This window comes from Hyperolius riggenbachi, chromosome 4 (genome assembly GCF_040937935.1).
Source record: "Hyperolius riggenbachi isolate aHypRig1 chromosome 4, aHypRig1.pri, whole genome shotgun sequence".
Taxonomy (NCBI): domain Eukaryota; kingdom Metazoa; phylum Chordata; class Amphibia; order Anura; family Hyperoliidae; genus Hyperolius; species Hyperolius riggenbachi.
Window position 1 is genome coordinate 64,664,753 of NC_090649.1, and position 15,952 is coordinate 64,680,704.

The 15,952-nt window shown below is 45.1% G+C and overlaps 1 protein-coding gene across 1 annotated transcript in view; it reads left to right on the forward strand.

The window, feature by feature from the left end:
* LOC137570372 (cytochrome P450 2K4-like) overlaps positions 1–15,952 on the forward strand; it is a 90,521-nt gene that overhangs the window by 13,897 nt on the left and 60,672 nt on the right. Inside the window, exons 2-3 of the mRNA XM_068279035.1 lie at positions 10,373–10,535; positions 14,515–14,664. Coding sequence (XP_068135136.1) covers positions 10,373–10,535; positions 14,515–14,664 — 313 coding nt within the window. The remainder of the gene's footprint in view (positions 1–10,372; positions 10,536–14,514; positions 14,665–15,952) is intronic.

The window sequence follows — 15,952 nt, forward strand, 5'->3', positions numbered from 1 at the left end:
CAACCTTTAATCTCCTTACAAAACCTGCACAAAACTATCTCTAACTATGAATCTCTCTCTAACTTTAAACTAAACCAAGATAAAACTGAAGCCCTGCCAATCAAAATCCCCTCTGAATTACTTCTTACTCTAAAATCTCATTATCCCTACAAATGGAAGACACAATCCCTTAAATACCTAGGGATCTTCCTCACCCCCACATATTCTACCATCTACAAACAAAACTTCCCCTCCCTAATTCACACTAGTGTTGGGCGAACAGTGTTCGCCACTGTTCGGGTTCTGCAGAACATCACCCTGTTCGGGTGATGTTCGAGTTCGGCCGAACACCTGACGGTGCTCGGCCAAACCGTTCGGCCATATGGCCGAACTAAGAGCGCATGGCCGAACGTTCCCCGAACGTTCGGCTAGCGCTGTGATTGGCCGAACGGGTCACGTGGTTCGGACCCGAACGCGCTCTGATTGGCCGAACTGTCACGTGGTTCGGGTAAATAAATACCCGAACCACGTCATATCTCCGCCATTTGTCTGTGGGTTTAGCTTTGGGTAGGCAGGCAGGGTAGTTCGCGCTCCAGCCACGCTAGCCAGGGTCCCCCCCAGTCATTGTGTGTCACTGCTGGGAACAGTAGTACACCGCTCGTTCAGCCACACTATATAGCATTCTGTGTACTGTTCTGTGTCTGCTGGGAACAGTGGTACACCGCTCGTTCAGCCACACTATATAGCATTCTGTGTACTGTTCTGTGTCTGCTGGGAACAGTAGTACACCGCTCGTTCAGCCACACTATATAGCATTCTGTGTACTGTTCTGTGTCTGCTGGGAACAGTAGTACACCGCTCGTTCAGCCACACTATATAGCATTCTGTGTACTGTTCTGTGTCTGCTGGGAACAGTAGTACACCGCTCGTTCAGCCACACTATATAGCATTCTGTGTACTGTTCTGTGTCTGCTGGGAACAGTGGTACACCGCTCGTTCAGCCACACTATATAGCATTCTGTGTACTGTTCTGTGTCTGCTGGGAACAGTAGTACACCGCTCGTTCAGCCACACTATATAGCATTCTGTGTACTGTTCTGTGTCTGCTGGGAACAGTAGTACACCGCTCGTTCAGCCACACTATATAGCATTCTGTGTACTGTTCTGTGTCTGCTGGGAACAGTAGTACACCGCTCGTTCAGCCACACTATATAGCATTCTGTGTACTGTTCTGTGTCTGCTGGGAACAGTGGTACACCGCTCGTTCAGCCACACTATATAGCATTCTGTGTACTGTTCTGTGTCTGCTGGGAACAGTAGTACACCGCTCGTTCAGCCACACTATATAGCATTCTGTGTACTGTTCTGTGTCTGCTGGGAACAGTAGTACACCGCTCGTTCAGCCACACTATATAGCATTGTTTACTGACACTATATAGCAGACTATATAGCATTGTGTGTACACCGCTCAGCCAGACTATATACCATTGTTTACTGACACTCTGTGTACACCGCTCAGCCAGACTATATACCATTGTTTACTGCCACTCTGATTCTGCTGGGAACAGTAGTACACCGCTCGCTCAGCCAGACTATATACCATTGTTTACTGACACTCTGTGTACACCGCTCAGCCAGACTATATACCATTGTTTACTGCCACTCTGATTCTGCTGGGAACAGTAGTACACCGCTCGCTCAGCCAGACTATATACCATTGTTTACTGACACTATATAGCAGACTATATAGCATTGTGTGTACACCGCTCAGCCAGACTATATACCATTGTTTACTGACACTCTGTGTACACCGCTCAGCCAGACTATATACCATTGTTTACTGCCACTCTGATTCTGCTGGGAACAGTAGTACACCGCTCGCTCAGCCAGACTATATACCATTGTTTACTGACACTATATAGCAGACTATATAGCATTGTGTGTACACCGCTCAGCCAGACTATATACCATTGTTTACTGACACTCTGTGTACACCGCTCAGCCAGACTATATACCATTGTTTACTGCCACTCTGATTCTGCTGGGAACAGTAGTACACCGCTCGCTCAGCCAGACTATATACCATTGTTTACTGACACTATATAGCAGACTATATAGCATTGTGTGTACACCGCTCAGCCAGACTATATACCATTGTTTACTGACACTCTGTGTACACCGCTCAGCCAGACTATATACCATTGTTTACTGCCACTCTGATTCTGCTGGGAACAGTAGTACACCGCTCGCTCAGCCAGACTATATACCATTGTTTACTGACACTATATAGCAGACTATATAGCATTGTGTGTACACCGCTCAGCCAGACTATATACCATTGTTTACTGACACTCTGTGTACACCGCTCAGCCAGACTATATACCATTGTTTACTGCCACTCTGATTCTGCTGGGAACAGTAGTACACCGCTCGCTCAGCCAGACTATATACCATTGTTTACTGACACTATATAGCAGACTATATAGCATTGTGTGTACACCGCTCAGCCAGACTATATACCATTGTTTACTGACACTCTGTGTACACCGCTCAGCCAGACTATATACCATTGTTTACTGCCACTCTGATTCTGCTGGGAACAGTAGTACACCGCTCGCTCAGCCAGACTATATACCATTGTTTACTGACACTATATAGCAGACTATATAGCATTGTGTGTACACCGCTCAGCCAGACTATATACCATTGTTTACTGACACTCTGTGTACACCGCTCAGCCAGACTATATACCATTGTTTACTGCCACTCTGATTCTGCTGGGAACAGTAGTACACCGCTCGCTCAGCCAGACTATATACCATTGTTTACTGACACTATATAGCAGACTATATAGCATTGTGTGTACACCGCTCAGCCAGACTATATACCATTGTTTACTGACACTCTGTGTACACCGCTCAGCCAGACTATATACCATTGTTTACTGCCACTCTGATTCTGCTGGGAACAGTAGTACACCGCTCGCTCAGCCAGACTATATACCATTGTTTACTGACACTCTGTGTACACCGCTCAGCCAGACTATATACCATTGTTTACTGCCACTCTGATTCTGCTGGGAACAGTAGTACACCGCTCGCTCAGCCAGACTATATAGCATTGTGTTTACTGCCACTCTGTGTACACCGCTCAGCCACACTATATAGCATTGCGTACTCTGCCAGTCAGTGTGTATATTGCTGGGATCAGTAATACTCCACTCACCGTCAACCACTATATGAGCTCAACATGAGTTCCCCAGAGACCTCCGCTGTGAGCAGCACTCCCAACAACAGCAACAGCCAACGCCCCACGCAAGCTATAACATCCACCCCAGCAGCCAGTGGTCAGCAGCAGCCCTCCCCGGAGGAGAACGTTGTGTCCATCAGTCCGTCGCCAGAGCGATTAATGAGGGCTGCCATTGAGGAGATGATGGGGCCTGATGTGGAGGAGGAGGTCTGGCTCAGGCCAGCATCCCAAGTTAATGTTGAGGACGATGAGGGGTCTGTGTCTGGGGATGTTGGGGTGGCAGAGGTGGTGGGTGGGTCAGACTCAGGAGAAGAGTTGTATGATGAGGATGATGATCGGGACCATCTGTATGTGCCTCAGAGTCCGACCCCGGAAAACATGTTGTATCGTGTGTTTAGGTACTAAAATCTGCGTTCCCTCCCAGTAGTGTTGGGCGAACAGTGTTTGCCACTGTTCGGGTTCTGCAGAACATCACCCTGTTCGGGGTGACTATATAGCAGACTATACAGCATTGTGTTTAATGCCACTCTGTGTACACGGCTCAGCCACACTATATAGCATTGTGTTTACTTCCACTCTGTGTCTGCTGGGAACAGTAGTACACCGCTCACCCGCCACTGTATAGCATTTCTGTACTGCCACTGTACTGCTGCCAGTCAGCGTGTACTTTAAGGATAAGTGAAATGAGGAAGAAATCCGGTGAAAGAGGGAGGGGCAAGGGAAGAGGTGTTTCCCCTGACGGTTCACGTACAGGCCACAGGGGAGCACCCAAGAAAACCCACTCAATACTGCCCATGTTGTCCAGGACAACAACCCTCACAGATCCAAAAGAACAGGACCAGATAATTACTTGGATGACCTCTCAAGCGTCCAGCAGTGGGTTAAGCAGCACCAGCACATCACGCACGAGGTCCGAGTCCTCAGCCAGTTAAAGTCTGGGCTTTCTTTGAAGACTGCACTGAGGATGTTACCATGGCGATTTGCAAGGTGTGCAAGACCCGCCTGAGCAGGGGGAAAAGTATTAACAACCTCTCCACCACCAGCATGAGCCGCCACATTCTATCCAAACATCCCACTCTGTGGGCAAACGCGGCAGGACAGGGTACCACCAGCAACACTGCCTCCCTTGGGTTCACCAGACTCACCACCAGACCCGCCTCAGCAGCAGCAGTAGCCCAGCCATTGCGTGGTTCACAACATTCACAAACATCAGACGATGCTGACACTGTCACTTTCCGGACTAGTGCTCTTGAGGTCTCCCAGTGTTCATCAAACACAACAACCAACAGCCCTTCGGTGTGCAGCGCTACGGTTGAGTTGTCTGTCTCTGAGATGTTTGAGCACAAGAGGAAATTGCCAGCAAATGACCCCCGGGCCGTGGCAGTAACAGCCAGCCAGCATAGCCAAGCTTCTGGCCTGCGAAATGCTGCCATATCGAGTGGTGGAGACAAACAGCTTCAAGGGCATGATGTCAGTGGCCATCCCACGTTACGTGGTTCCCAGCCGCTACCACTTTGCGCGCTCTGCAGTGCCTGAGTTGCATGAGCACGTGGTCAGCTAAATAACCCGAAGCTTGAAGAATGCCGTTGCCTGCAAGGTTCACCTCACCACTGACACCTGGACGAGTGCGTTCGGCCAGGGTCGATACATCTCCCTTACCGCGCACTGGGTGAACCTTGTGGAGCCTGGCAGCGATTCCTCACCTGCTACGGCGCGGGTGTTGCCCACGCCGCAAACAGCTGCACCGCCGTCCCTCCCACTGGATAACAACAGCAGCACCTACCTCTCTGACTCCTTCTCCTCCAACGCATCTCAAAGCTGTACCTCATCCGGAAATGCTAACCCAGCACCAGCAGCAGTAGGATCGTGGAAGCAGTGCAGCACAGCTGTTGGCATGCGTCAGCAAGCGTTGCTGAAGCTGATCTGCCTTGGGGATAAGCAGCACACAGGGGAGGAAATTTGGAGGGGAATAAAGGAACAGACGGATTTGTGGCTGGCACCGCTGGACCTGAAACCGGGCATGAAGCTAGACACCTGGCACGAACTGGCAATGTACGCAATAGAGGTGCTGGCTTGCCCGGCAGCCAGCGTTATGTCGGAACGCTGTTTCAGTGCTGCCGGAGGCATCATCACAGATCGGCGTATCCGCCTCTCCACAGAAAATGCAGACCGTCTGACTCAAATTAAAATGAATCAATCCTGGATTGGAAACGACTACGCAACACTCCTGGACCCCAACCAAGTAACATGACCGATGAACATCTGGGATGGTTTAGCGTTTCCGGTCCCTGTTTATTGAACCTCTCATCTGTATTACATTTATGACTGCATGGCGGCAAAAAGCATTGCTGCTATATCCGCACGCTTTTTGTCCTCATGCAAGGCCTGGGTTGTTGTGTCTCACAAAGCGTGGCCTTCTCCTCCTGCGCCTCCTCCTGTTCCATCACGTGTGCTGCTGCTGCTGCTGCTGCTGCTGGGTTACCGTTGCCGGTCCCTGTTTATGGAACCTCTTATCTTTATTACATTTATGACTACATGGCGGTACAAAGCATGCTATCCGCACGCTTTTTGTCCTCATGCAAGGCCTGGGTTGTTGTGTCTCACAAAGCGTGGCCTTCTCCTCCTGCGCCTCCTCCTGTTCCATCACGTGTGCTGCTGCTGCTGCTGCTGCTGCTGCTGGGTTACCGTTGCCGGTCCCTGTTTATGGAACCTCTTATCTTTATTACATTTATGACTACATGGCGGTACAAAGCATGCTATCCGCACGCTTTTTGTCCTCATGCAAGGCCTGGGTTGTTGTGTCTCACAAAGCGTGGCCTTCTCCTCCTGCGCCTCCTCCTGTTCCATCACGTGTGCTGCTGCTGCTGCTGCTGCTGGGTTAGCGTTGCCGCGTGGTCCCTGTTTATTGAACCTCTTATCTTTATTACATTTATGACTACATGGCGGTACAAAGCATGCTATCCGCACGCTTTTTGTCCTCATGCAAGGCCTGGGTTGTTGTGTCTCACAAAGCGTGGCCTTCTCCTCCTGCGCCTCCTCCTGTTCCATCACGTGTGCTGCTGCTGGGTTAGCGTTGCCGCGTGGTCCCTGTTTATTGAACCACTTATCTTTATTACATTTATGACTGCATGGTGGTACAAAGCATGCTATCCGCACGCTTCTTGTCCTCATGCAAGGCCTGGGTTGTTGTGTCTCAAAGCGTGGCCTTCTCCTCCTGCGCCACCCTCCTCCTGTTCCATCACGTGTGCTGCTGCTGGGTTAGCATTACCGGTCCCTTTTCCTGGAACCTCTTATATGTATTACATTTATGACTGCATGCCGACAAAAAGCATGTTACCTGTGCAAAGAAAACAGACATTTCCCGCATTTAAAAGACAGTTTTCCCTTTGAAACTTTAAAATCGATTTTCTCAAAAACTATAAGCTCTTTTTGCTAAATTTTTTTTCCTCTTGTACCCACTCCCAAGGTGCACATACCCTGTAAATTTGGGGTATGTAGCATGTAAGGAGGCTTTACAAACCACAAAAGTTCGGGTCCCCATTGACTTCCATTATGTTCGGAGTTCGGGTCGAACACCCGAACATCGCGGCCATGTTCGGCCTGTTCGGCCCGAACCCGAACATCTAGATGTTCGCCCAACACTAATTCACACCATACTCCAAGACCTACATAAATGGACGGCGTACAAGATTTCTTGGTTAGGAAGAATATACGCACTAAAGATAAATATATTACCTCGCCTATTATATCTCTTTGAGACTCTCCCAGTTCGGGTCCCCTCATCCCAACTTTCTCATTTGCAATCAGAGTTCCTTAAATTTACCTGGAACCATAAGAGACCTAGAGTCCTTAAATCAATACTCTTTTCCCCCAGAGAACTGGGAGGACTGAGCCTCCCACACCTAAAATACTACAATCTAGCCTCACACCTAAGACAACTAACAGAGTGGACGAGTTTCCGGGTTTTCTCCAAATGGGCTCTACTGGAGGCTACTGATGTACTACCCTTATCTCTAGCTTCTTTTATATGGGCAACACCTCCCCCTAAAATACCTCATATTAACCTCCTCCCCACAATTACCTTTACTCTACACATATGGAAAACCTCCGTCCACATGGCGCACCTACGATCCAATCCCTCACCACTTTACCCAATATTAGGTAACCCCTCTTTTCCTCCCGGAATCTCAAAGAACTTCATGAACAGGTGGTTCTCATTAGGTTACTTCAACCTCCACAACTGAACAGACCCACTTTCTAAAAAACTACTATCCAGGTCAACCTTGGAGGAAAAGATAACTTTTACCCCTCAAACACTCCTAGAATTTAGCCAGATTAGCCACTTCCTACATAAATATGCCCACAACTCTACATCCATCTCGACATATACCCCCTTTGAAAGACTATGTGAACGCAGAGGACATCAGAAAGGCCTAATTTCACAAATCTACCTGATTCTACATGACAAATCAGGCTCCCTGATCCCTCCCCACCCTTACATGTCAAAATGGGAGGGCTCTCTCTCCACAACCATCTCCACTCAAGATTGGGAAGATATCTGGGAGAATGCCAAACACTCCTCAATGTGCACCCACATCAAAGAAAATATCTATAAAATTTTATTCCGATGGTACCTGACTCCTGAGATGTTGTCAAAAATATACCCAGGCACCTCTGATCTATGCTGGAGGGGTTGTGGAGAGAAAGGTACCCTAGAGCACATTTTTTGGTCCTGCCCTCTGATAATCCCACTATGGCAACATGTACAATCCCTAATTCTAAACGTAGTTGGTGTCCAAGTCCCCTTAGACCCCCTCTTAATGCTACTAGGCAAACCTATACCGGACCTAAGCAGACATACTATGCGCCTCATTACCCACATACTCACTGCCACCAGACTATCTATAGCTACATCCTGGAAAAATATCGCCCCACCGAGCATTCTAGATGTTAAGATAAAAATCTCATGGACTAAATCTATGGAACAAATGACTGCATCGCTAAGGGACACAGAAGACAAATTTCATAAAATATGGGACCCATGGACGCAAATTATTCCAGACTATAGACCTCCCTGAATCCAATACCCCAATAATCCAGGGCTTACGAACTCGTAGCATCCCCCCTAAGCCCCCCCAAGACTCCACCCGCATCTCTAGACATCCCATTATACATCACAACCTGAACAAGCCCTTCGTCTCTCTCCCTATTTACCCTCACCTAAAAAAACTTATGAGAGGTCCGTAACCACTGCGACTCATGACAATTCCTGGTGCTCTTATCCCTACCCTTCTTTCTCTCTTTCTTCTTCCACTCCTCTTCCACCCAAATACACTCCCAACTTTCTCCTATCCTTTCGCCCCCCTTACTTCATATTTCTCCACTACTCAAAACTTCTACAACCCAACTTTCTAGTTTCTCGCAATGTTTCTCCTAGACAATCAAAAACTTCTTCTGCTTAGTTTACTGTAAGAGTCTGGGACTGCAGACTGAAGATCCTGTTAAAGACCCACAAGGCGACACAGTCCCCTCTTCCAACAGCTCTTCTTACTATACTTCCTAAAGAAACTCTAGACCTGTTCAGTATCTCATAATCTTGTTCTATGCTCATTTATTATCTTTAATAAAAATCAGTGTTGAAAAAAAAAGAATAAATAGCCTTACAATCACGTACACATTATAAATCTTAAAATAACGGTAATGTTAAAAGCGATATATTAGTAAGATAATAAATCTGAAAACTATGATATACGCATTATAATTCTGAAAATAAGGTTAATAATACCAAAAGCGATATATTAGTAATACAAGGAGTTTGAAAGGGATATTTAAGCATTATACTTATTATGAAAACGAAAATGTACTTATTACACTCCTGAAAGCGAAAATTGAAAACGATAAAATAAGTTAAACTGAAAGTAAAAATGAATTTGTAAATGGTATTTGTAATAAACCTTATTCTGTAAACAAAAACTTTTGTTAACATGATCGCTGCAAATGCTATTTCTAGGGCTCTGAAATTTACTCTCTGGCGCCCAATAGCTGATGTTTTGCATTGCAGTGTATGGGTGCGCCCTTTTTGTCCACTAGCCATATGCGCCCTTTTTTCCTGCTTCCCTTCCGCCTGTATCCCCTTCTACTAATCAATGATGAGCTAAAATGCCAATATTCTATTTGCACTATTCTTGTTAAATTAGTACTATTTTCCCTTTTCAACAATGCATAATTTAGCATTTTTTCGCTGTAATTTTCGCTTAAAAAGCCAAAATTTTGTTTAGCGTTTTTTTTTGCTTTGATTTTTCAATGTTTGTAAAGCCTAATATGGGGATAGAACAAATTACTTCCTCTAAATGTTTGCATTTTTGCGCAAAGCACATTTGAAACACAGCAGTTATTATCAAAAGTTGCTATTTGGTCAAAAATATGGCACTTGTTTTTTTTTTTTTTTTAATTCGCTATTTGAGCGATAACACGAAAAAAAAATAGTGTATTTTGTGGGGAAAAAAGCAAAACGAAAATGTAATTTTCATTGCGAAAATGACTTTGGTGAAAATTTGCAAGCAACATTGCTACTAACTACCCTCCTAGCTGTTAAAGTCGATCCGAGATAAACTTTTACTTATGGCATAATTGTGTTCTTTTCATATAGTTTATAGGGCATTCCTCAAGCCAAATATTTTTTTGTTTTTGTTTTAATACTCTAATTCTCTATAAACTAAACAAGCCTCGCCCACAGCTTCTCCAGAGAGCCTTGGCACTGTGGCAAGGGCTTATGGGAGCTCAGTCTGGGCAGGAGGAGGAGGAGGTGGTTACTAGCCAGAGATTTCAGAGGCAGAGGGGTGGAGGGGAGGCTGAGGGTTGGAGACGCTATCAGCTTGTTTGTGTAATGTGAGAAACAGAACATGGCTGCCCTCATTGTATCACAGGAATAAATAATCGTAAACTATTGAAGCTGTTTGCAGCTATATTTGCTGTGTAAACTGTCTAAACTTTAGATAAGATATATATACAAGTTACTTGTTAGTTTAGTTAGTTAGTTTTTCATCTTGTATCCGCTTTAAGCATCTTGTTTCTTGCCTGACATACTATCATCAAAACCTGAGGTTAGAAGGTGGTTCATCCTCTTACGTTTTTCCTTTTCCAGTTGTCTAAGACGTATGGTCCAGTGCTCGGCATACAACTAGCGTTGGAGAAGATGGTGGTCCTGTGCGGATACGACGCTGTGAAAGATGCCCTAATCAATCACGCCGAGGAGTTTTCAGAGAGGCCATTTTTCCCAATGATTTCAAAAACTACAAGAGAAAATGGTAATTATTCATGCATTTTATGAAGCAATTAAAAAGAAACCGTGACCAAGAATTGAACTTCATCCCAATCAGTAGCTGATACCCCATTTACCATGAGAAATCTATTCATTTGCTCAAACGGATCATCAGGAGGCTCTGTATGGCTGATATTGTGGTGAAACCCCTCCCACAGTCTGATTTCAGCGCCTCACAGCACTGAGGTCCTGACATCACACTGTGGGAGTCTTGTTGCATTATGGGAAATAACAGCTGTTTCCTACTGCCAAAAATCCAAGCAGCATCTCTTTCCAGTGACATCACCTGCCAGCAGTAAAAATGTCACCATGTGATAAATGTCAGAATGTAAATTAGGGAGAGGAAAGATTTTACAATGAGCAAACACTGACTAAATCATTTATACATAATTATTGTACAAATTAAGCACTTTTTTATTACATTTTTTTCACTGGAGTTTGTTATGAATAGCCGCATGTGTGCAGTATACTGGCTGATGAACACAATTTTCTTTTCTTTGCATACATGTGCATTTTTCGCATTGAATATTTAACTAATAGCCGCACATGCGCAGAACACCTGCAAATAGATGCAAATATTTCTATGCACTGAACGCGAATTACACGTAATTGCGTAATTAGTAAAGTAATTACGATTCACAAACATAGTATGCTGTATGTAACATTATCACAATTACACGTTGTGTAAATTGCGTGAAGGTTGGCATAATAATAATTGACCCATTATGAGTACCACCAATATGCTGATGATAAACAATCAAAACAAAATTAAACATGACAATTAGAACTGGAAAGTTTTATTGAAGATGAAAGTGACAGAAAATCCAGTGTTTTGGGACCAGAACAGTCCCTTTGTCAAGGTAATATGTACAAATATATGGACAACCCCCCCCCCCCCCCCCCCCCCCGAATAAATAAATAAATGAATAACCAACATGTGGTCAAGAATCCCTAGAAAATTCCAGATAGTTCTGCATAATCTGTATGTGCAAAAATAACCAACCCAAGACAAATAACATTTATAAGTATAAATATAAGCAAGCTAGCCATTGGTGTCCTAGTATAGGTTAGGCAGCCGTAGGTGTTTTCTGTATAGATTAGCCAGCCATAGGTGCCCTCAGTGTAGGTAACTCAGCTATAGGTGCCTCCAGTAGAGGTTAGCCAGCCATACGTGCCTCCAGTATAGGTGCTCAATTAGGGATTCTAAATTCACGGATATCATCCGCTTAATTAAATCACCTGTGTGGGTGGGCGGGGGGGTTTAATCTTACCCATCAGGCATCTTCTTTGATCCGCCCCTCGGCACCTCCCACCATGTGTTCCAATTCGCGGTCATGTGATTACAAACACTTTCTCCTTCCGGGTTGAAGGAGGAAGTGTTTGTAGTCACGTGACGCGCTTGGAACGTATCATGGGAGGCGCAGAGGAACCGATCTAAGAAGACAACCTATTTGAATTTCATCCGAATCCGTGAATTGAGCATCCCTATTCCCTAGTGGCCACCACCAGTATGTTTCTGGTCTTCACCCCCATCTCAGCAACTGTACACTGATAGGCGGATGTCAAGCTGGGGGCAATACAGGTGACCAAAAAGCTCTGGTCTTCAACGGAGAGGCTTGGGGTTTGCAAGGGAGGCAAGGAATAACAGTAATGGCATTTCCTGGTGAATGGGTGATTTATTTTCCTGTTCAATTGCCAAAGAAAAAATAAACAATTTAAAGGACACATCCAAGCAAGTTAATATAAAAAAATCCACTTACCTGGGGCTTCCTCCAGCCCCTGCCAGCCATCTTGTGCCCTCGCCGCAGCTCCGCTCACCACTGGTGGCCCGGGGTCCCCTTCCGGCGCAGGATATCAACTGCGCCTGCGCGAGCGGCTCTCAGATTTGCACTGACTTAATCCGGACTATACTGCACAGGTGCAGTAGTTCTGCGCCTGCGCGGTACAGTCTGGATTACATCAGCGCGACCAGTGAGCCGCATGCTGGAGTGCAGGAGAAGCCAACCTGGCGAGGATGGCATCTGCACCGGAGGGGACAGGAGCCAACGAAGCTGTGGCGAGGGCACAGGACAGCTGCCAGGGGCTGGAGGAAGCCCCAGGTAAGTGATTTTTTTATTTTTAATATGCTCGGACCTTCCCTTGAAGGTACTTTTTCCTTTATACCCCTCACCACGATTCGAGCATAGCAAGTGGTAATTGTAATCCTCTGTGGACTTCTATCAATCTTACTTTTCTTATTGAGCAGCATCTGACTTTCCCACAGGAAGACAGCACAGCAGTGTAAATCCTGCAATGTGATAAAAAAATAGTAACATAAGAATGCTTTACATGCAATGGATGAAACTCTCAGCATTGCAAATTATGTTATGGTCTGCACTCATGCATTATGCCTACTGGCAGATTGTAAATGTCTGAACTATTTACTCAAGGAAATCCCTTGAGTACCAAGAATGAAAAACTAGAATATTTTAGTCATAATATTGGCAAAACACTATGGGCTTGATTCACTAACCGGCGCTAAGCCTTGTAAGTGTGCCTTATCTGAGGTTAGTGTGCCTTATCTGAGGTTAGTGTGCCTTATCTGAGTTAGTGTGCCTTATCTGAGGTTAGTGTGCCTTATCTGAGTTAGTGTGCCTTATCTGAGGTTAGTGTGCCTTATCTGAGGTTAGTGTGCCTTATCTGAGTTAGTGTGCCTTATCTGAAGTTAGTGTGCCTTATCTGAGGCTAGTGTGCCTTATCTGAGGTTAGTGTGCCTCAGTTCAGATAAGGCACACTAACTCAGATAAAGCACACTAACTCAGATAAGGCACACTAACTCAGATAAGGCACACTAACCTCAGATAAGGAACACTAACTCAGATGAGGCACACTAACTCAGATAAGGCACACTAACTCAGATAAGGCACACTAACCTCAGATAAGGCACACTAACCTCAGATAAGGCACACTAACCTCAGATAAGGCACACTAACTTCAGATAAGACACACTAACCTCAGATAAGGCACACTAACCTTAGATAAGGCACACTAACTCAGATAAGGCAAACTAACTCAGATAAGGCACACTAACCTCGGATAAGGCACTATAACTCAGATAAGGCACACTAACTCAGATAAGGCACACTAACTTCAGATAAGGCACACTAACTTCAGATAAGGCACACTAACTCAGATAAGGCACACTAACTCAGATAAGGCACACTAACTCAGATAAGGCACACTAACCTCAGATAAAGCACACTAACCTCAGATAAGGCACACTAACCTCAGATAAGGCACACTAACTCAGATAAGTCACACTAACCTCAGATAAGGCACACTAACTTCAGATAAGGCACACTAACTCAGATAAGGCACACTAACTCAGATAAGGCACACTAACTTCAGATAAGGCACACTAACTCAGATAAGGCACACTAACCTCAGATAAAGCACACTAACCTCAGATAAGGCACACTAACCTCAGATAAGGCACACTAACCTCAGATAAGGCACACTAACTCAGATAAGGCACACTAACTCAGATAAGGCACACTAACCTCAGATAAGGCACACTAACCTCAGATAAGGCACACTAACTCAGATAAGGAACACTAACCTCAGATAAGGCACACTAACCTCAGATAAGGCACACTAACCTCAAATAAGGCACACTAACCTCAAATAAGGCACACTAACCTCAGATAAGGCACACTAACCTCAGATAAGGCACACTAACTCCGATAAGGCACACTAACCTCAGATAAGGCACACTAACCTCAGATAAGGCACACTAACCTCAGATAAGGCACAGTAACCTCAGATAAGGTTAGCGCTGTAGTTTGTGCCCACTAAGTGAAAAGGCACATTAACCGGCTTAGTGCCGATTAGTGAATCCTAACCGGCCTATATAAACTATTGAAGTGTTCCTGGAAGCAGAAATACAGTATTTTACAATGACCGGTATATATGGCCATTATTTCCAGGTATTACCTTTTGTAACGGAGGGAACTGGAAGGTGATGAGAAGATTTGCCCTTTCCACACTAAGAGATTATGGAGTTGGGAAAAGAACTATAGAAGAAAAGATCATTGAGGAAGCTGGCTGCTTAGTGAAAAAAATTCAGTCCCATGGAGGTGAGTACTGACCATCAGTGATATTGGAACATGCCAGTATTCTTTTCACATTCATTTTCACAAAAATATTTTTTTGACACTGAGGAAAAAAACAAACAAAAAACGTATGATATAATGTGTAGTATGGATAATTCATCTCATCTCACTAAATAGGGCTGCTCAATTCCGATCCGGGAGATACCCGGATAGTTGCTATCCAGATATCTCCCAGTAAACCTGTGCAGGGTGGGCGGGGGTCAAGCTTACCTGTCTGATGCCTTTTTCGTCCGGCCCTCGGCGCCTCCCATGATGCGCTCCACGCGCGTCACATGATTACAAACACTTCCTCCTTCAACCCGGAAGAAGGAAGTGTTTGTAATCATGTGACCGCCGCTTGGACCACATCGTGGGAGGCGCCGAGGGACGGATGAATAAGACGTCAGACAGGTAAGCTTGACCCCCCCGCCCACCCCGCACAGGTTTACTGGGAGATATCCAGATAGCAACTATCCGGGTATCTCCAGGATCAGATTTGAGCAGCCCTATTATTAAAAAATTGAATGTTTGGATGTTTGCTACTCAATCACGTAACAATGGCTGAGCAGATTTGAATGAAATTTGGCACTCACATAGTACATTACCTGGAATAACATATAGGATACTTTTTGTCCCCATAACCAAAAAAACATTGCATTATTTTCTAATCTGTGCAGTTTAAAATCTACACTCTGCATTTTAAGCTATACAACAGGGCAGAGCTACTGACCATTTGAACTTCCCTGCAGTAAAATTGTATCTGAAGTTGTCCTTCTCTGTTTCTTTGATGTAGAAGTGCTTCAGAAAATAGCACTGTAGCCAACTAAATTAGTTGAAGAGCTCAGAGAAGCTCTTTTGCATAGATAACAAATGAAGTTTCTTAACTCTTCCTGTACTGGAAATAATGAGACTCATATCTTTGCTACTAATGTTTTTCGTAGCTGTACTACACAATCAATTCATTATACTACAAGTAGAGATGGCTCGAACCTCCGATTTTAGGTTCGCGAACCTTGAACGCGAACTTCCGCAAAAGTTCGAGAACCTGCGAAGTTTGCGAACCGCAATAGACTACAATGGGCAGGAGAACTTTCCAAAGTTCAAACATTAATTCTGGCCACAAAAGTGATGGAAAAGATGTTTCAAGGGGTCTAATACCTGGAGGGGGGCATGGCGGAGTGGGATATATGCCAAAAGTCCTGGGGAAAATTATGGATTTAAGCAGCGGCCTTAAAAATTCAGGAATCCACCTGGGGTCCTGGAGCCTGTTGGT